The 22,607-nt window shown below is 39.9% G+C and overlaps 1 protein-coding gene and 1 long non-coding RNA gene across 2 annotated transcripts; one reads left to right on the top strand and one right to left on the bottom strand.

Annotated features, from left to right (window-relative positions):
- Window positions 1–10,930: 10,930 nt before the first annotated feature.
- On the bottom strand, window positions 10,931–11,338 carry LOC128893163 (uncharacterized). The gene is made up of 2 exons (XR_008461262.1): window positions 11,199–11,338; window positions 10,931–11,050 (listed from the first exon to the last, which is right to left on the bottom strand). It is a non-coding gene; the product is annotated as an uncharacterized LOC128893163 (long non-coding RNA).
- A 256-nt stretch (window positions 11,339–11,594) lies between these two features.
- On the top strand, window positions 11,595–14,396 carry LOC128893162 (TBC1 domain family member 13-like). Its single transcript, XM_054153977.1, has 9 exons — window positions 11,595–11,736; window positions 11,800–11,873; window positions 12,000–12,125; window positions 12,205–12,515; window positions 12,673–12,871; window positions 12,930–13,131; window positions 13,208–13,330; window positions 13,401–13,458; window positions 13,521–14,396. The coding sequence occupies exons 1-9, from the start codon at window positions 11,717–11,719 to the stop codon at window positions 13,596–13,598; spliced, it is 1,191 nt and encodes a 396-aa protein (XP_054009952.1). The 5' UTR covers window positions 11,595–11,716; the 3' UTR covers window positions 13,599–14,396.
- Window positions 14,397–22,607: the final 8,211 nt, after the last annotated feature.

Below are 22,607 nucleotides of genomic sequence, written 5' to 3'. Positions count from 1 at the left end.
ATATCGCTTCTTGGCGTTCACAGAAAACGCAACTAAACAAAATTAAATTTAACCAGCTTTTGTACGTTTACATTTCTTAAAAACACTTCGATGATTACGCAACTCTTGAGGCATAGTTGTTTTCGTATCGTTTCACAATGAAATTTGTGCAACAAACACCGGATCGACGTACGTTCAGTCTCTGTCAATGCCAAGAAGCGGTATACCTATATTTTAAAAGTCTGATTTCAGTTTTCTTTCTATTTTTTTTTTTTTTTTTTTTATTTTTCTTAGCAATGGGTGCCATTGTAGCTCCGAAGCGATATGGCCACCGACCAGAACAGTTGTTAATTACAATTTCTCACATTGTGGATACAATGTTGAATGGTTCATTTTTATTAAAATTTATTCTTCAATTAATATTCCGTTGTCAATGTTCACCGATGTCCTATTGTGTAATTGTTGTCATAGACGAATGATCATTTGAATTATAAGAGTTTAACGTATTCTTTGCCACGATTCATTTTAGAGGAATTTACCCGTTGCTAATATTTACGAAAGCTTTCGAAGTACACATGACACGAAGATGCAAAAATTGAATGCATCGTTGACCTGGTTAAATATTTCTTTTTCATTATTTCAAAGGATACTTTGTGCGAAGCATTAACCTTGCTTGCATATTCCACGATCGTTCACAGTGATTGACGTGATAACAACTGCAAGCCAAAGATCAACCAGTGATTTCTCACTCGATGTGCACGATTGTTGGATGATTGTAAGATTCGCGAAGACGTTGAACCACGTCATCGCCTCACAGCTTCAATTTTAAGAGAGCTGGGTGCTTTCGGACACCAATGTACCTTACACGTAAATGTCTCGTGGCAAGGAACGTGTTGGCACGTTTCACGTGTTCGAGCGCTTCCATAAATGTTTGTGGACGAGCGCGTACAATGTATACGAGAATATTGCGCGCATACATCGCGTACAAGTAAGAAAATAAACAAGCAAGCAGACCCACGCGTATTTACACGGTTTACTTTAGCGAGCGTTTAGGGGGAGGGGGAGGGGGGAGGGGAGGGGAAGAGAACCTAATAGCTCGTTCAACCCGAGCAGATCTCGTTTTCTCGCGAGCTGTTCGTTCTGAATGTCTTTACTCGATTTTTTGATCCTCTATAGACATCTACACACCGAAATTCATTGCAAACATGCGTACGTTCAATGTAAACACTACTACACTTGACGCAAACAGGTTCAAACGCATCTACACTCATCGCATTCGCACAGAAACGCGTCCACGTCCTGCTCAAACACGTCCAAACACAAATCCATTCGATACGAACATGTAAAAACGCGTCAGAACATTCGTATACTTCGCAAACCTACACAAACACGTATTCATCACAATCGTACACAGACACAAGCACGCTCGACACATACAGGTCTAAATTTGGCACAAACACATCCAAACCAGACACTTGCGCGCGCACAGCCGGTTTCTGTTCCTTACGTTCGCGAAGAGAAGACGTCGAAACGAAGTCCTCAGGGACGATAAGAACGCGTAGAGACTGTAACTTCGTGACCTGGTGCGTGGGCGGCTCAATCACGCGTCTCATCCCTATACGCCGTGAAGTCAATTCGCACGGGAACACGTTGACGTGTATTCAAAGTCGACGACTGCGTTTCACAGAAAAAAAATAATGAAATTATTCCTTTGCACAGTCTTGATCGAGCTATCGTTTACTATGCGTCTCGACTCTTCGTTGAAGATAAATCTTTGGAGCACGGACATGTTGGAATTCAATTTACCGAATTAATATATGCAAAAGGATTTACTAAATTAAGGTGTAAAAAGACGCAACGACCCCTTTAGAATTCTTACCATGTTGCTGTTAAATTTTTGAAATTAACGTACGAAAAGAATTTACTATATTATGCGATAATGTATTAAAAAAATGTAACGATATCGTTAGGATTCTTTTTATATGTTAACTCGGTGAGGTTGCGACATTATTGGGTCTAAAGATGACTCTGCAACGAAAAGTCGAAAACGTATGGCTAAGAATTAATTACTTTTTTTAAAGGATGAAGTAAAATTTACAGTGTTCAAGTCCAAGGAGAATACACGTCAGCGTCGATCGTCTCGTACGTGGTGATCGCGAATCTTTTTTACGAGTTTCTAAAATATTGACTGAGTCATAGGAACACAATTGCGTTTTGATTGCTTCGAGCAATTACGAGCAATTACGCGAGCAACTTGTCCTCCCTCCGATTCCCATACAGAGATGGGCAAAATCTTATCCAAACAAGCGTTCGCGAGCAACGAAGAAAAGACAAACACTTTTTTATTCGTTACTCGTCGAATAAATATTTGAATTAGCGAACGAAAGATTTCACATTAAACGAAGAAAATTTTAACTATTCCGTAAATTCGACGAAAGTTTTGCACGTCTCTGTTCACGATTTCTTATCGATCTCTTTGCATGCCACGTACGGTCGGATGGTTTGAACAAGAAGAGTTAAAAAGACACAAAAAAGCAAAAAAAAAAAGGAATATATAATAATATAGAAAGAGAGAAATGAAACTAGGCCGAAGAAACGACGGATTTATCGAATGGTGTTTTCAATTCGTGACGACAGGTTCTATACACCGTGTTTCGCGTCAATTTTTAGAAAGAAAAGTAAACGATGGAACTAATGGGAAATTTTTCGAACCACCGCTACGTAATTCGACGTTTCCGACGCTCCATTGAAGAATGAAATATGATTAAACAAAAAATAAAAAAAAGACCCTTGTCACCCCCGCGATAACGACGCCCGATCGGGGCGAGTTTCTTTTTTTATCGTTGACTATATATAAATTATATATACATATATAGAAATATATACGCGAAAACAATGGCTCCTATAACTTCTTTACAGTTTCGTTAAGAAAGAGGATAAAAATGGGAGAACTAATGGTTCACGCGAAGAATCACGGCTAGTTGCTAAAGAAACGCTAATTAAAGAGAGAAAATGTGTGTGTGTGTGTGTGTGTGTGCGAGTGAGCGTATGTGTATCAGAGATGGGCAAATCTCTTATCCGAATTCAAACTTCGAATAACGAACTCGATGGAATAAACGTTGAGAATAAATCGCTATAGTTTATAACTATCGTGTATTAACGAACAATGAGTCCCTCGGAAGCCAAACCAACTATTTCTTCTTTATTTAATATTTACGTATACTTACTAATATGATTATTAAATAATAAACTGTGAATCGAGAGAGAGAGGCTCTTCCACCACCGATAAAATTAAATTTTGCCCATCTCTGGGGGTGTATCGCGAAACACCGAAAGGGAAGCAGCGAACGACGAGGCGGAAGACGAAGACGAAGAATCCTTTTAATGTTTAGGCGAGCGTGGCTGTGCGGATATCGAGCGACTATAAATTAATTAGATGACAAGTTTACTGTTAAAACTAACTCGATTTGTAACCCTTACGCGGCAAATGGCGACTGAAAGCTGCGCTTCTCGTTCGTCCGTGGCGCGAATGGACGACCGACTTTCCGATAAGATCGGGGGATCCTCGGTCCGCTTTCTTCATTCCCAAGAACGTCAGGGACTCGTGATTATCCTGATCTCAGAGGTGGAGCAAAATTCTAGTCGACATTGAAATAACGAATGGTTAAACTAATCGATGAGAATATCGGAAAGTGAAAGAACTTAGTTTTGCCAATGAAAAGAGTATCACACAATTATTTATTCATTAATGATCGAGTATAAAAAATTAGGATTTTTATTATGAAATGATATCGTGTATTCTGTTCGAGAAATAGAAATTATTAGAATGAAATTTTGCCATCTCTGCCTGACGTGACACGGAGAACGCGAAGCTGTTCCACGCGGTTTGCAGGTCCATCCAGTTCCGACGACGACGAGACCGAATATTAATTAGGCTATTCCTAAAAGTATTGCGCATTTTGCAAGGGAAGAACCTTATCTGTCGTCTTCTGATTCTTATGTGATTCTGTAGAGGGTGGTGTGGAGAAGGCTATGAAAATGGTAGATGGACAGACTGGGTCCTTTCTTTGTTATTCACTCCTCTTCCTGTTGTTTTTAAACCGTCTATCGAAATAAAGTATACGTATCGATACATCGTTGTGAACCTCTCTTTGCGCCGAGTACGAGAATCGATCTTGCGTTTTCGTTGCTCGTTTCCTTTAGTTTCAGGCTAAGAAAAAGTTAAGTTTTAAAAATCTCGATAATTCTGTTTTTTTTTTTTTCTAGAAATTATTATTAATAAAGATGTAAAATTTAGACATCGTAGAGATCATAAATGTAGAGTGATTTCTAAATTAGAGCGATCTATAAATTAGAGCTTAAAAATGCGCAATATTTTGTGGGAGACACCGATAGCTCGATAGAGAAGCGGCCGCTGTGTGCCTCGGCTAAGGTGACGAAATTAATTGACCGATTGCTCCGTATTCTATTTTTCTATGGCATCGTGCTTTCGGTCGCCACAAGCCCGAGGGAAAGACACTGGATAAGGCACTGTGGTGTCCGAGCTACGGAGCTTAACTTGGACTCTGCTGACCGTAAGTCGTAGAATTAATTAAAATTGAGACGTGCGACAGTCGAACGAAATAAAAAACGGAGCGCCGAGATACGCGACAGGTATTGCAGAAATTGGGAACCTTTCGGATTTGGAAGTTACTTTACCTATTTCTCGTGTAAGCACGTCAAATCACGAGGGGAGGGGAAAAATTGCAAAACTTCGATGAAGTTGATCGATTTATACAGTCGACTGTCGGTACGCGGTCCTTAGACAGGTTCCCCATGCCTGGTCTAACGACGAGTGATAGAAATCGAGGAAAAAATGTCTAGATAGCGCGTAAAGGTAATAGCGGAACGGTTGATTAGGTTTTAGCGAGAAGGTTCCGGAAGAAATGCATTTCGTTTCGCGAACAGAACTGAAGTAGCATTTAGAATTGGTCTTCGTTCAACGTTTGATTAGCCCCGTGTCTGTGTGCACCTGCGTGCGTGTATGTGTATGCTCGACGAGAAATACAGTTCTTTTTCCTCTTCATTACGAAGTCAGACTGTCGAAATCATCCGGAATTGAATCGTGCCAGTCGTCGGAACAGGGTTGGGCATTATCGCGTCGATTACGAATGAACGATTAATTATACGAAAACGCGCGACGCACTTCGTGTTTATTCTAGTCCAGAAAAAACAAGCTAGAGTATATAAAAGAAATAAAAATTGAATCATTCGAATCGAGTAATCGCCGCAAAAAGTAATTTTTTCATTCGCGATCGATTATTCGAACGAAATTTTGCCCACCTCTGGCTCGTATCCTTTTCGATGAACGTTTCTTTCCAACGAGGAGAGCTACTTTAATCACTGAAGTATTAAAAGCGACGTAAAATAATCTAATAACGTTTAAGGAAACCAGAGGTATCCCAAAGTCGGATTAGATAGAATTAGTTTGGAAAATGAGACAGGGAGAAAACAAGATGAACGGATGAGAAAGAAAAAGAACGCGCGCGTGTGTGTCACTGTAAGCGAAAATCGCGTACTTTAAGCGTAATTATTGTAAGCAAAAAAAAAAAAAAGAAAAAGAAGCGAAATACACCGACTGCACCGAAACGACTCGAGCGAACCACGAGACACGTTGTACTTCGTTTACGCTCGATTAACTTTTATAAGCGATCAACGAACTCTTCCAAATTTACCAGCAACAAGACTCGTCGCGTCACGATATTTTGTAAACAGTTTCGTTTAGCCCTTCCAATGATTAGACGTGACTGTACAATAGAACTCCATTTGTTCTACATGTAACTGGATGGTGAAACTGGAATTGACAAATAGTTTGGATAATAAGAGCCCGCGAAATGTTTGAATAACGGTTCGAATAAACGGAGTTCTACTGCACTCGTTACATCGAAGGGATCGAACGATGAAAAATGTGTTCTAGGAGGTATAACGAGAGACTGAATAGTAGAAGAAAACACGAGAAGCGACGACACGAATCGAAAGGGAATTTTCGGTTGGTCGTTGCTCCGAAACCAAACGTGATCGACGAGCTCTCGCAGCTAACGACGATCCGCGAGGAGTCGAACCGCGAATTACGATTACACGGTTCGCTCGAGTCGATAGAATTAAGTTGTATTTAGTTACTACATCGACGGATAGTAAACACGTTTTGGAGGAAGATCGGGGCGGATGTTTCGTGCAATGACTTCAAAGCGGAGGTGGGGAAAATTGTCGTCTAGATAAAAAAAAAAAAAAACAATTCAAATAATGAATAAGAAACGTATGTTCATCACTCGTCGAATGAGAATGAAATTTTGAATGTAAATTTTTAAAAAGATTGTAAGTATTTAATCGAATAAATCGCGTCGATTTTATTCGTTATTCGAATGAAATTTTGCCCATCTCTGTTTGGTCGTATCTAACGAGACACTGAAGATATATACGTAAACGAAGAAGAACGGAGGAAAATGTGCGGCTAAATGTTAGAGGAATTATTAGACGTGTCGTTGGTCGATATTTACGAGCAGGTTTTTATTTCGTTCGAGTTTCTTACCGCTTAAAAGTTCGAAGTTCGAAATCACACCAAGTTCAAGACCACCCAACTTTGGTCCTCTGGAGTTTCTATCTTCGGAATTGAACGACGGAACGGTGACGATGGTATCCTTAGAAATAAAGAATCGCTCGTATCGATCGATGGCAGACGTGACGATTTTTCTCGGCGACGTAGCATTTATACAAATCATTTTGATTAAACGTTAGTAAAAAAGAAGGCGAGAGCAAGGGAGTCGATACTCGCGAGAAAAACGACTCGACGTTGCGAGGAATACTATTCGAGACGATACGTTCTCTCGTCGGGATAACGTATTGTGCATATATGAAAGATAATTTATTATATTAAATAGCGTATTATTGTATAGACGGCGATGAAACGTTGCACCGCGTCGATCAGCAATAAAATCGTCGCGAGATGATTGCTCTCGGAATAAAGAAAGCGAACGATAGATAGAAATAGGAAAAACGGAAAAAAAAAAAAGAAAGAAAACGAAGCGCGAAACGGAGGATGCATGATAGTTGTACGGAGACAAGTTGAAAACAAAAATGAGTGCAATGTTTTATTGTTACAAAAAAAAAAAAATAATAATAATTCCACTGAGCGCGATGCACGGAACGCGCTCCACGCGAGCAGTCACCTTCGAGAAAAGAAGTCTTCGTAACTATTTGCGTATTGCTTTATTGTTATACGAATACATTGTAAACGGTACGTTAAGATTAAAGGTAACGAGAATATTAAACTGACGGTGCCCATCGATTTCATTGCGCCCCCTCGATACGATCACGTGTATTTTATCCATTTGCGCGAGGCGAGATCTCGTCGAACAACTTTTGGGTTCTGAACTGAAGGGAATCAACTCTTTCGCTAGTATTACGTGGAATCTTTCTGATAAATTAATCGATTAATTGTCTTGTTCGTGTATTTATTTAGGGAATCGTTCTACGAACGTGAACTTGGAATCGACTCTTTCGCTAGTAGTAGGTGGAATCTTTCTGATAAATTGATCGATTAATTGTCTTGTTCGTGTATTTATTTAGGGAAATCGTTCTACGAATGTGTGTAAAAGTGATGTTATGTCGATTAGATTTACAGTTAATTCTTTTCTGGTGTTATTACTATGCAATGCTACACGCCAGCAAAGCTCCGTTTGATATCCTTCTTTTCTAACGAAATTGAATATCGATAGTGAAAGGGTTTGTCGCCAACGAAAATAGAACCTGAGAGGGGTCGATAGGTCGATCCCCGTCTCCCTTCATCTCGAATCCTCGTTCAACTGCACTGGTTATGTCCACGCATTGAATTTACCGCTTCCCCATCAGAGGCGTCTTGAAATCGCTGGTGTGTGCATTCTATTACAGGAAGATAGAAAGACCAACCCCTTGGTTAACCCCTCGTGGTCCTACGTCGAACGAGACTCGACAAGAACGTACCGAAAATCTATGCTTCGAAGGGTTAAAGGTCACGTGCTACCAGGAACAAGTAGCAGACAGTGTCCAGGCATTTTCCATGTCTGATCCGATACGAGCCGTGTCTACTTTCCAGAAATAATCTTTCTTTCTGCCTGTAATAGCTATTACGCCGCTAGGTTGAAGGCGGAGCATTTCGATTAATAGGATGACGGTTTACTTTCCCTTCTTTTTCTACGTACTTTGTATATTCCCCGGTAACCATCCATTGAAACACTGTGTATAATTATCGACTGATAAAAGAAAGAAAGAATCACTACGACTAACGTTCATTTTACTGTCAACCCCTCGACTGCGGGAGGAAATCCAATTTTCTGCCATTCATGCGCAACATTGAATTTTCTACATGACGAGTACGCGATGTTTTCTTTCTGTTTTTATTTATGGACGAAGTACATCGATCGACGTAGAACACTTCCCTTGGTTTTCACAATGTAAGTGCAATATCGCATTTTTTAAATTACGAGCTCCCGATGTGCTCTTTTTCTGGCTTTATTTATGAACGGGATATATACATATTGCATTTACATTGTTCGCGGTGAGATAACGAATAACGCAAATTCGACGTCACCTTCGATCCCCGCAGCTGAAGGGTTAATCGATCAGATTTTTATTGAACTGAAACGCGTTTACGTGGACGACGAAGAAGATGACTACTTCGTCGTCGGCGTAACAGCCTTTGCGACGACGCGACTCGTTTTATCGTCTCGCTTTCATCCGTTTCACTCGATGATTCCTTGCATGAATAAACCAATATAAAAATTGGTCTCTGCTCGACGATTGATGCGTCCATTTATAGAACGCTTGATGCCCTTAAATTTGTTATACAGTTCGAAAGAGGAATTCTTTTGAAACTCTCTTTACTTCACCGAAGGAAATCGGAATTCTTTGATACGACTAAAGGATAAATAAATTCTTCCTCCATCTCTCGTTGATTTGACGCGAATTTCGAATTCGTCGAGCAATGCCGAAGACTGTAATCCGTGATGAATCGAGTCGTGTCGTTTGACAAACATAATTATCGTCGTGAAAGAGTAACGTATAGTAAAACCTCGCAAATCTGTCGACGTTGGTGAAGCAATCGACCGGTTTCTTAGAAACTAGAGAGGCAAGGGATTGCGCCAATAGAGAAGTACAAATTATTAACGAGAGAACGAGAGTGAGATAGAGTGAATGAGATAAACAAAAAGAAACCGTAAATGCGAATAAAAAAAAAAAAATCAATCATTCGAGAATGAAACAATTGTGACCAATAACGAATGGGGTGTAACGTCTGATGTTTAGTTTCATCGCTTTTTATTCATTAACTTCGATTATATTATTGCTTGTAATATTAATTCGAGATACCTTGAATACAAAAAGTAATAAACAATGTTAGCCCGTCTTTTGTATATCGTACCCCACTTAATACTCGAATTAATCAATTTTTCATCGACTTCCTGCAAACAATTTATGCATTTCGCTACTCGTGATATAAAATATAGACTAATAACAATATTTGAAGATAATTTTTTTTATATGATTTGGAATGCTATTAAGTAATTAACAATAATTTTTGGACGAGATGACGTTCAGGACATTTTGTATATAAATTGCCAGCAGTTCTAAGTCTATGAAAAAATATTAAATATACAAAAAAAACCTTACTGTTGTTGGACTTAATCATTATTTGCAGTTCTACTAATTTCGAAAAGTCGAACTAATGTTTCGAAGGTATATGTACGTGATACTTATTAATACCCTAATATCTTATTTTTCCTTATGTTATACTTGAAATAAAATTAGATAATAAATGTAAGGAATAATAAAATGATTAACACATGTGTGATTATGCCAATAAATCATTTTTAAAAATATTTAATTTAATATTTTTTTTTTTAGTGATAGTGGCGCTATCGGTGGCAAAACGCTCAAGCTTGTCAAGAAATAGTTCCAACTCTTCGCCGCTAGATGGCGCCACAACATGAAAGCATAGTGAAAAAGTTAAATGCAAAAAAACCTTACTTAAACTCAATTTAATAATGATTTTAAATTCTACGATGTTTGTAGTATTGTTAACCTGTCGTTCTTTATTATATTAACGCAAATTTTGCGAATTTTAAATATTACTAGAAATCACCCTAGCGGTGGCGCCATCTCTTAACAAACTGCCCAAGTTGGTCGAAAAATAGTTCCACTTTTTCGAGGCTAGATGGCGCCACTAAGGTCTTAATGCCGACATTAGAGTATATTTGCTTAAGTTGTTTTATTAAATTAAATAATAGCAATTTAACTATACTACTAACATAACAGAGCTTCAGAGCGTATTAAAATTGAGCTAGGATAACGTTTTTTAACTTTTAATTTTTTCTTTAAGTAGTGGCGCTATCTAGCGGCGAAAACTGGAACTATGTCTCGACAAGCTTGGGCGCTTTGCCACCTATGGCGCCACTATCACTTAAAAAAAAAATAATAAATTAAATATTATTAAAAATTATTTATCGGCATAATTACATATGCGCCAACTATTTTATTGTTCCCTACGTTTATTATTTAATTTTTCATCAAGTTAATCATAAGGAAATAGTGTCATATATGTACATATATTTTGAAAATTAGTTCGACCTTCTGGCCGCGAGATGGCGATACCATTTGTCTGTCCATTAATCGCAAGTTTGTACTTGTATGTCAATTAAACTATTATGTCTGCATATACAATGATAAATTTGGCATAATCACAGCATGCGCTAACCATTTTATTATTTTTTATACATAGTATTTAATTGTATTTAAAATAATAAATAGATAAAGTGCTTAAATTGTTTGTAGAAAGTCAATAAACAATCGAATAAATGTGGACAGCCTGTGACAACTACTCCAAAAACACTTTTAAGACAGATATATTTAGGAAATGCTTATAAAGAAACCATGCTATGAATTGTTTTCAATCTTTCAGTATGTTTTATTGAGCATATATACAAATAAAAACAGATTTTATTCAGTCTCTTCAAAAATTGGTTTCCGTAATCTCCGTTGGAACGTATATTTCTGCTCCAATCTGTACAGAAGAATGTATAACAATTAATGTACAACAAGCATTAAAATATAAACAATCAAACAATAAAAGAATGTCTCTTTAGATTAAATTTAATACACTTTAGAGTAGAATACAAAGCTTTGTTTAACAAGGAGTTTGTTATATTTACGTTTCACGATTCTGTGCATACTTCGCGAATAACCTAATTTTATGTTACAGGCATGAAATAATTTTAGCATAATTTAGCAGAATCAATATTCAATAATATAATTCTAATAGAATATACTCTGATAAGAGATAGATTAGGACTCTACGAGGAGAGAAAATCCTGTTCTCGATGTATCCTAAATAGACATCTGTGTCGCATAGGTCAGGTTAGAATCATATTAACTCGTGCAGGAACTATATATAGCTCGTGTGCATGTAGTCACGAGTGCTAAGTGCCATATTGCAGTGATAAGAAAGTGTTTTCCACTCCCTAAGATAAGAACTTTCAATCATTGTTTAATATAAAAGACTGTCGATTGAGCGATCAAAAAAATGGCGGTTAGTCCGTTTGTCAATACGGCAGATCGCTGACAATAATGTGAGAAACGTGTATCATTTTACGCCCACACGCCTATCGAATGCTGATAAGAATAAAACGGATTTCTCGGTCCATTATCGCACGTGTCGCACGCAGCAACGATGAGTATTTTGAAAAAAAGGTAATATAATACGTGTACTCTAATCTGCTTGTAAAGTTTCAGTCAAAAAATTTACTATTTCAGATTAAACGAGTTTGATGACGTCCTGAACGCTGAAGAAATAGATCTTGTTAGTCTGAAACGATTATGCTTCCATGGTATGAATCTGTATGTCTATTTTAATCCTCTTTATCTGTCGAATCGGATGCTGTGGTCTTTGTATCTCTCTGTGCTTCAAATTGTAATTAAACAATGTATACTTACCAATTGAGTGTTCTTTCTAGGAATACCAGATGAAGGAGGGCTCAGACCATTATGCTGGAAACTATTGTTAAATTATTTACCTCCTACAAGAGCTAGTTGGTCTGAAATACTTACACGCAAGAGAATACTCTATAAAACATTTATCAGTATAAATCCAGACTTCTATCTTATTTGTAACAGGGTAACTAATAAACTCAGCAATAATATAAACACTCTCATTTACAGAGGATCTAATTGTTATGCCAGGTGAAATGAACATGGATGGTGAAAGAGTAGATGTCACTCTCGATGATCATCCATTAAATTTAAACCCTGATAGCAAGTGGCAAACTTATTTCAAAGACAACGAAGTTCTTCTACAGATAGACAAAGATGTTAGGAGGCTCTGTCCGGATATATCTTTCTTTCAACAAGGTACAGATTATCCCTGTATGGATATTGTGAATGCCAGTGGTCAGAAACGTTTACATCACAGAGTGCAGCACACAGTTTTAAGAAGTGCAAATGTGGAAAGGAAAGGACTTGGCATCACTAAGGTAATTAAATTTATGAGTAACACGAGGAAAAGATAAAACTAACTTTGTTTCTTATATTCGTATGCTGATATGGAAAGCAGCAGGTAACATTGTTCAATTGATCCAATGAAATATCTCGCGATAAAGTTCCTAAAGAATTATTGTATATTTCTTGCAGATAGCAGTTTCTGTTAAGAAAGCTGTAGAAGATTATGCACCTCTTGCAGAAGGTGGAGAGGCACATTGGGAAGTCTTGGAAAGAATACTTTTCCTGTATGCTAAACTCAATCCAGGCCAGGGCTATGTGCAAGGCATGAACGAAATTGTTGGACCCATTTATCACACGTTTGCTTGCGATCCTGATCAAACCTGGAGAGGTAAATTGTAAATATCTATCTTTAAGCGATTCACGAACTAATTAAACGTTATTCCTAGAACACGCAGAGGCGGACACCTTCTTTTGCTTTACCAATTTGATGAGCGAAATTCGTGATTTTTTTATAAAATCACTGGATGAAGCCGAATTTGGAATAAATTCGATGATGAGCAAACTTACAACCCAAGTGAAGACTAATGATCCAGAAGTGTGGATGCGTTTACATCAACAAGAATTATGCCCGCAATATTACAGTTTTAGGTAAGGTAATAACAATTTATTTTTTATTCCATTTATATATCTAATGTTTTACATATGAATTAAAATTTTTTATCAGATGGTTAACGCTTCTCCTGTCTCAAGAATTTCCACTACCAGACGTTATGAGAATTTGGGATTCTTTATTTGCTGATGAGAACAGATTCAGCTTTTTGATACACATTTGCTGTGCCATGATTTTGTAAGTTATACTTGTTTCGAGAAACTGTATGGCCTGAAATAAATATAAATCGATACACACAATTTTTCAGATTACTAAGGGACCAACTGTTTGCTGGTGATTTTGCTACAAACGTGAAACTTTTACAAGTAAGTAAAATATTAAACTTTCGTTTTAGTTCGAAAAACTATGTAATTCATTCTGTATTCAGAATTTTCCCTCAATGGACATTCAGATAGTACTTTCTAAAGCGGCAGCATTGGCAGGGAAAACTTTAAATTCGCCATAACGTATGATTATACATGCATAAGGATTTGAATTTTGCTCTCTATTTCTTTATTAATCAAGATGGAGAGAGATTATTAACCCTTAACAAGAAAAAGCGGGTTTCGGGCTCGTGAATATTATTATTATTATTTTATAGACAATTACTACAAATAAGAAAGTACCAGTGAAAGTATTTTTTTGTAAATTAATATATTTTTTACGAGAATAGTAATCGAACCATTATCAAATCCAACTATCGTCACAATTTTACGTCAATTTAAACTCTATTGTCAATATTAAGTAAGTTGATGATTTTTTTACCTTTTTCTCGTTCAAGTAGAACGTATGTAGACAACAGCAGACGAGAGAAAATTTTTAATAAGCACTGTCGTAGAACGAAGAAGGAACGATTATCGCATGAGTAAGAACTGTTTCTCGTTAGGGGTTAAAACAAGTATGTTAATGCTGTGAATGATACAGCCATATTAAAAATATAAATCTTGTTATATTAAAAAAAAAAGAAAAGAATGAAATAAGAATGAGTGGTTTCGTAACAAACAATATGCGAAAGGGTAGTCCAGTAGTTACTAAAAATATAAAACAATAAAAAAAAATAGCGAAGACGCGCGAGTGCGTGCGTAGTAATGGCTGATTCGATATACATTTTGTAACGATTAAACAGTAATAGATTATTATCGTTTATACGCGCAATAATCACGTAATCTGTTTAAGTGAAATATATTTTGTAATCTTATTTTTGTAATGACCTCCGTCGTTCGTTCTATGTTTATAAAATAAAACAACGTTATATTTGCATAAATCAACCGTCTTCGTCTTATCGAACGAACCAACTGTTCGTTACGTTCGATATATTTCTCGATGTCGCCCGATTATTGATCGAATCGATCGCGTTCGTGGTAATCTTTCGATAGGTAGCCGCCATTTAGCGGAGTTTCGAAGTGAAAAACGCGCGAATGATTTTACGTGGAAAATGATTAATTAATAAGTGTCAATTGTGCCATTAGTGATCTCTATTACATTAAATTGCGACTATTCTTATGGCTCCTTGGTATAATGATACTCGAAAGTTGCGAGAGTAATTTTTATGAACAGTTGCGAGTATGGTGACAGGTGCACTTGTTACACCAGTTTAAGGGTTAAGCGTCCTGTTTAGGAAATATCAATTAAAAATTCTAGAATACTGGGTAGAGTTATATTGTCAATTTTAAATAGTCGTCTGTGCAGTGTTGTTAATATTATTGCAAGTGACAGATGATACAGACCATCCATACCACATCCAGTTGTATGTTGATCACGTATATCAATATTTTATTGGCTTTTTTTCCTAAAAGTAGTGTTATTACATTAAAGAGGAATAAGAAGGTCGCACTTGAAGCTGTGAGAAAATATAAATGGGACTTTGAGAAGCTTATCTAGTGTCACCAAATGGAGAGGATGCGTAGTGGTAAGTACATAAATGAATAATAAGTTTTTCTAATAGATCATGTGATTTTGTCTTGGTTTATTATACTTCTTAAGAAATCCTTTACAAAAGAAAAATGTAAATTCGACGTCTTAGTTTATAACAACATTTTTAACCCTTGTTATTATGTTTTTATATTGTGCCATTTTTGCTTGTATTATCAAACTTTTGTATATTATTTAGACATTATCTCCTATGTTTTATGATGTGTCTATTGCTCCATAATCATTTCAAAGTTGTTCAAAGGTCAAAATGCTTTGAATCATTAATATTCTAACTACTATTCTATTTAGAAAGAGTCTACCACTTAAAAGAGAACTATTTATATTTATATACGCATATCAATATAGGCTATTAATTCCTGTATATTGATGCAAGGTATATTGAAAGTCTTGCTATGAATACTATAAGTAGACACCCAACAACACAGTTAATAATTTACTGTAAACAAACTCTGATACTTGATAATTTCTCATTTAAATTTAAATTGTGGGTATTTTTAGCCCCCAATTGTACTTTCTCCACACAACCTTAATATAAAATTGTTACTGCAAAACTTGCATCGAGATTGCAATATTGTTTTAAGCAAACGTATTCGTGATGACACAAAATAATGTGATTTTAATCAGAACAAAACGCCATTCGATTGTAGATACAAACGTAAAGTACGATAAATTCTATGAGAAACACCTGCAAAGCTGGGTCAAATTAATCAAATATTCAACGACCGTTCTATCCGAAGAGGAAGCGGATTATTATTATGAAAGTAATAAAGCCGGCGCGTTCGCGAGCAGAATAAGCCGAATTTCTAGATTTCATTTCATTTCGTCTCATCCACCGGCAAATAGAATGATTGGGACCGCGCGGGCGGTGAATATAAATCAGAATACGTTTCGATCATTTGCGAACTAGATGCACGTCTATCTGTTTACATGCGTAATACGATAGTCGAGCCGCGTACAGAATACAAATCTCCCATTATATCGTGTGCCCGGTTATCGACAAAAATGAACAACAAAATATGCCGGTTATTTGTTAAAAATTGGTGGATAAATTGGATTTAGTCTACAATTGGAAAATTCCAATCAATTAGTATCATCTGTGATCCAATTAAAAAATATCTTTCGATCAAATCTACATTCTTCCCTTTAGTTTTCTATTTTCTATCCCAATAAGCCCGACTAATGCCCCAGAATTTTCCTCAAAAGCTCCCTCAAAAAAAAAAAAAAAAAAAAAAAAATCTGTCCCCCGAACGCGGATTTCCTGAAGCCTCTCGTGAATCACAATCGTCGCGTGCTCGGGACAATTCGTGGTCGGTTACCATTGCCGTGCTGAATGGAAAATCGACGATAAGATACGCGATTTGGGCGATTCGGGGCGCGCACGCGCGCGTAGAAGACGCCCACGCGTTCCGGGGCGAGTTAACGCGCGATGATCGCTGATTTATGGCGCATTGTGCTCTTAAACTCCTCGGTTATATATAAGCGACGGTCCTAGCCGCGACAATGGTCGGGGGACACCCCTGACTGGTCCTGATTTCTTTTCTCCTCGGCCAGACTCGCGTATTTTGTTGGCGCAACAATCGTCTTTGCTGGTCGGTTTGTCCGCCGCGGCGAGGCTGTCCATGGCGAATCGCAATCGCGACGCGACATTTCGAGGGTTGGTTGCCGCGGGTGGCCGCACGAGGGGGAGGTGGCGATAACTTGGAATGCGAGGTAACAAATTTCGAGATGAGCGTACGTTACGGTGTCCAAACCACGTCCCATTAGCGGGCTTTGCGACATCGATAGTATCTCGTGCGTCTCGAGAATGGATTACTCTCCTTGTGGAGAACGAGGCCAGCTGGTGATTCGCAGATTGTTGCAAACGTGATGTACTTTTTTAGGCCAGTGGGTTAGGTCGACGTTTTTGAGCACGGTCCTCCTCCTAAACAGTGGATTCGAACGTTCTCAAGCACGTGGGGAAGCTTTTGAGATACTCGTGGATGATTTGGAGATAGTTGGTAATTTATGTGATGCGTTTTTGGATAGTGAAGCTCGTGGCACAGTTTCAAAGAAAGTACAAGAGAACACCTAGGAGAGCAAAACAGCTCAAACTCTCGTTAAACTACTCTAAAGAAGAAGCCTTCATACCAGCGACCATTTTCCTTGCTTCTACCGCAGAAAAATATTCCACATACCGACCCATCAGCGCACTTCTATGCAGCTCCTATTATACTTCCACGCATCAATTTCATCCGAGAAGTGTGCTCAGGCCCAGGACAAAAAGGAAGAAAAATCGCTGGCAGGATCGCGGAAAGAAGAGGCTCGCGCGTTCGCGTGGGCGGACTTTTATGGCGGTTGATTGCTTGATTTATAATCTCAGGTCGGCTCCACGACGATCATAAAGGATCGCGAGACGGTCTCGCTAATATCCGTGGATTTTTGCGCGGGGTAGAATGGGGGGATCGGCTCGCGGCGATCAAAGTTTGATTAAGAGCACCGCCATGCCGGGGCCCTAACCGCGGACAAAAACTAGGGGACATCGCCTACCGTAAACACGCCCCCGTCGTTAAGGCAGGACCTTGGAATTTACCTCGCCGCTCAGACGGCCTTCCTACCCCTACGGTTCAGAGGCTTTCGGCTAATCAGAGATCGCGGATTTTACGATCGTCGATGCGATCGTTAAAGATCGAATATGGCCGCCACCGAGGTCCGTTTGACTCATCAACGGCGCCGCGGAAGCTTCCACCTGCGCCATTAAAAGGAAACTCGTAAACGCGCACTGCATCTCCACAGGTGAAGGATGACTTTTTTGTTCTTCATTCGTTTTTTGTGGTTGCGCAGCTGTCTCGTGGATACGTCTCCTTCTGGAACGAAGTTTTCCATGTTTTGGTTCCCACCAAGGAAAGTCGAGATTCATTTCCTTTGGAACTAATTGCAAGAGAGTCTATTTTCAGAGCTCAGATCATTTCAAAACCAACAAGACTTCAAAATAGCTTTACACTTAACCCTGTTTAGGGCCATTTTTAATACACATACACACGATCGAACAAATATTTTCTCTGGAATTAATTTTTAAAGTCGACTCTCGAAGTAACTTACCAATCCCTTGAACTTCGCGATCGCGAACAAGTTATTCCGTTGATTCTGTCTGAATCCCCTAATCGAGGGTTTTCGCCAAAGGTGAAGATAAAATCGAACCCGAAGGGGTTGAAATACACGGTGTGCGAACGTGTGCGTTTCCCGCGTCCCTCGTCGATCTCGTCTCTCGTTGCTGCGAGGCTCTGAAGTTGACGAATGTGCTAAGATCACCGAAGGGTGACTGGTAAGATTGTTCGCCAGCGTTCTCAGCGGTGGTCCACGCTCGCCGTGGATCCGATCGATAGATCCTGACCTTAAACGAGCGCTTCGGCACGCCTCTCGAAAAATGATAGATTTCTAGCTAACCCGATTCGGACTTCGATACAGCTTCGTCGATTTATCGCTCTTCGCGCGTTTCTGCTTAACGGGTCATCGTGTGTGGGAAGGATTCGCGCCTTGAATGAGATCACGAAGAGACTATGGGAATGAAATTTGAAAATAAACGGGTTCAGTTTCAGCATCAGAGACATAGGGATTGAAGATTTCAAGACAAATAATTGTTTTTCGACAACGACAAATCCTGATGAATCTTCAACGTCAAGAGAGCTTCAGTCTCCTCAAGAGAACACCATGTATAACTTCTCCAACCTAAAGAAACTTTTCTGTAATTAGTATACGATCACAGAGCTCATTATCCCATTATGAATATGAACTGCGTCCTGGACGGAGGTTCACCGAGGTATAAACGGCTAGTGAAATCAAAGGCCTCGAAAGTAATTGGGTGTCGGAGCATCGCGAGCCTTGGTCGTTGAAAGATTCGACCGGAAGGAATTCATTGGCGATCGACGATCGGCTCATTGGTGGTCCGTCGTTGTCGGGCGTCGCATCGAAGATCTTAATCGTTTATTTATGCCGGTGGATGTACGCCCGTATCTACCTGTCGTTTCGTGCATTGTGCGCGACTTCAGGTTCGCCGCCGTGACGCGTCACGACGTTACAAGTCGATTTTATTTCCTGCTTGTCGTCCCATTACATAATAACTCGCTGCCATCGGTCCGCTCGATCGTAGATTATCGGCGATCGATAGACATCTACACCGACAACCGTTGCCTCCTCCCCGAGGGGAAAGATCGAGCCGCGAGAGGTATCGTTTGGTCTCACCGCCATTGATCCGTTCTGCGGGTATGCAATGCTCGTTTCCTTCGTGCTTACTTGCAATACCGCCTTGCAGCGTCAGGTGCATGTTTAGATCGATCGACAGAGGAAATACCGTGTGGGTACCGCGGTGTTGTGTATTACAAACTTTAGCGGGACAATAAACTTGGGAATAAAAGTCCTTGTATATGATCGGAGCCGAACGGGGGCTTCGAGGGTAAGGTGAACGAAGAGGGAGCTAGTTTTGACTTTAACTTCGACATTAACGACAAAAAAACGAATGATTACAGGTGCATAATTTACGTAATCAGTGGTCCGCAGTCGTTTAGAAATATTGGATACAAGATGCGTACGATATATTACGCTGTATTATTCTGTATTGTACTGAATTTTCCAGTATTAATGAAAATAGTAGGGAAGTGGTCGTCCTGGTAACTTCTTGCTTCGTTCCTGTGATTTACATTAGCATATCACAATAAACTCGGTACACGGAGGATGAGCGTGTCCGTTCTTCTCCTCCGCTTCTTCCATTTCTCCCATGGTAGCATTAATCTTAAACGCACGTCAGTAATAATCACGCGTCTTGTATCCCCTGTGTGAAACGAACCGACCATCGTTACGATGGTCTGCCTTTCCAAAAACGAAGACTTCCGTTGAGCGATGATGGCGCGCACTGCCGAATCGATTGTAACATTTTACATGTATTCAAAACTAAATTTTATAGGTAACGAAATAGATCTTCGGACGGAGAAAAAGTAATCTTGCAAAGGTATTCCGAAAATGATGCGATAGACTTGTGACAACGAAATCATCGTATCGCAAGTCCCTTGCATTGTTTCCCAAAAAGCGTTGACTGGCGCTAGAAGGTTCTCCTCGAAGATTATTTCCCCGTCTCGAGTTGCCCGTGAACAGCCAAGGCAGGCTGATTTTTATTGCCATCGGGATACGGGGTATAAAATGTACACGGTGCGACGATAACGAAATCCTCACCCTTTTCGGTGCACCCTAAAGTTTAGCGATCTCTAATGAACTGGTAGTCCGTTAGTTAGTCTAACTCCGTTCGTCTCTCTTTCTCCCGTCGGCGTGGCCGCGTGTACCGGGTGTGCTGCATACACAGCTAAATACATATGTACCCGTGGCACTGTGGAGGCACACAGAGGGGCCTCGAAAACGCGGAACGGCTACGTACACGCGGACACAAATAAATCCTGTTAGCCGTGGCCGGGGCGCGAGAGAGCGGCGCAAAGCCGAATTTTCCCGGCTCGCATCTGTGAATATTTGCCCGTGGGTAGCGCATTACATGCACCGTTGTAATGCGTTCTAACTACGTTCTCGTCTGCCACGATTCCAGCCATCGAACGCGAGACCCAGACCAGCAAACAGAGCCTGTGTCTAGGCTGGATTCTGCCCGTCTGGCTTTCGGGGCCAACGGGGACATTTACATTTTTACGGGATTACGTTTGTGTCTGGGGTGCATTACTCCCCCCATGGGAGGATTAAGAGTAACACTTACAACTGTAATAATAGAGACACTAGGGATGACTACCGCCGTTTTCTAGGGTGTTTTTCGAACGGAACTAAGATACGTGCTATTTTAACGAAGAAACCAGCCCTTGCGCCAGACTCCATTGCGTCCTAGTCTTCATTATTAATACATCGCAGTAAAAACACGTTGGGAAATGTGCTTCGTCAAATTGTTGCACCGAAATCTGTTTTTCCGCGTCTTCCTCGATCCCTGTCCGTGTCTCAACAGGCCTCCCAAGGGGTGGAACGGTGGTTAATCCTCGAATGACGCACTCGATCGAGCGAGCGAGCAAAAATTAAGCAAAGGGGTGTGCCGAACTATCAAGAGTCACTCTCTTCTCATGTTCGCAACCCCGATTCTCTCGTTACATAAGACACAGGGTGAATCGCGGTGGCTGGTAGCACATGTCGCGTCCTAGGACGTGCTTAGCACCCTGTGCGCAACAATTGATACGCTGGAAACAGGGGGTTGAACATCTAATCCTCGATACGTTCTCTGCGACGAGAGAGATTGAAAAAAGAGCGACCGGAGGGAAATGTTTATTCATTTGTATTTGTAATATGTTTGAATAGAGTTCTGTTTTTAACCAAGACCATTGCAGCCTGAACTTTGAATCGCGATCTATACTGTGAACATTCAAGAACACGTTACGCAACTTCAAAGACACAATACCAACAAAAATAAGAGCATAGTTCATAATTGACGAATAAAATGTAAAGGGGTAAGAATTTGTTTTCTCCCCGTGTGACTTCGTCCAGCCAGAAAATGGAGTCGATGCAAATCCATGCAAATCATCGCCGGGACAACAATTATCGAAAAAAAATACCAATCGATGGGGGTCGCTCGATCATGAATTTCCCAGAGCGTGGCTGACGTCGAGAGAGAGAGAGAGAGAGAGAGAGAAGATTACCGATTGGGAAAGCGATGGAAGGGGTTGCAAATGGAAATGGCGAGTGAGCAACCCTCTTTTAACTTTCTTTTGGCCGTTGCGGCTAATTTGCGGCTGCGAGCTCGGTTTGACAGGAAGGAAGGAAGGAAGCGATCAGAAACTGAAGGGAGCCCGCGAAGATAAAGGAAGAAATAAACTCCTTTCTTTCTTCGCGATTTGCATGCAATTTCCAATTCCGTCGGACGGCCTTTGATGTTTCCTACGATCGTCCCTTGATTAACGTCCTATTACCCGTTCGTGGAACTCTTTTTCACGATCGTTGCTTCCTACCGTCGCTGTGGCTCGTGTGCAGTCGTGGATGGCTGGGAAAATGTCGAGGAAAAGTGCAGTGTAGGGTTACTGTGAACTCTCTGTCGATACAGAGAACAGAAATAGTCTTTACAAGCATATTACATGCATCTTGAGTTGGTACGAAATTGAATAGTACGAATTAAATTATCAGGACCATTGAATTTCTTCGTCTGAAAATATATAGAAATCAACAAGGGATGGTCAAATCAAGCTTGTACTGCCACTGTTACTCTCAATTCATTTGCTACATTATCAAGTGTTACTCATCGAAATGAAACGTTCTAATATCTCGAATTCAGTGTGCGCTCCGGTTTTGCACCTCCCTGTATTTCGCAACATTATTCGGTCCACTTGTCGGCACCCCTCGGTGTGGCAGCCCCTACGCAGCCGCCCTTCCGTAATCCTGTTACCAAGCACGACGATTCCACGCACCTACGCACTCGCCCACCACCTACCCCCTTTGTTCCCGCAGTCTAGCAAAAAACAATGGACGACCCGGATGTCAACGACAGTCCAGAACGGGAGAACTGCAAACTCCCCGCGATTCTCATCTTTGAGGATGATTC

This window comes from Hylaeus anthracinus, unplaced genomic scaffold, assembly GCF_026225885.1.
Source record: "Hylaeus anthracinus isolate JK02 unplaced genomic scaffold, UHH_iyHylAnth1.0_haploid 26055, whole genome shotgun sequence".
Classification (NCBI taxonomy): domain Eukaryota; kingdom Metazoa; phylum Arthropoda; class Insecta; order Hymenoptera; family Colletidae; genus Hylaeus; species Hylaeus anthracinus.
Note: the sequence above shows the minus strand (reverse complement) of the source record. Positions and strands in the feature narration are given on the sequence as shown.

Bases quoted from the DNA above. Each gene is read 5' to 3' on its own strand.
- LOC128893162 (XM_054153977.1), top strand. From the start codon at position 11,717: ATGAGTATTTTGAAAAAAAG. The intron at 11,737-11,799 runs GTAATATAATAC...TTACTATTTCAG, and splicing joins ATGAGTATTTTGAAAAAAAG to ATTAAACGAGTTTGATGACG. The intron at 13,331-13,400 runs GTAAGTTATACT...ACAATTTTTCAG, and splicing joins ATTTGCTGTGCCATGATTTT to ATTACTAAGGGACCAACTGT.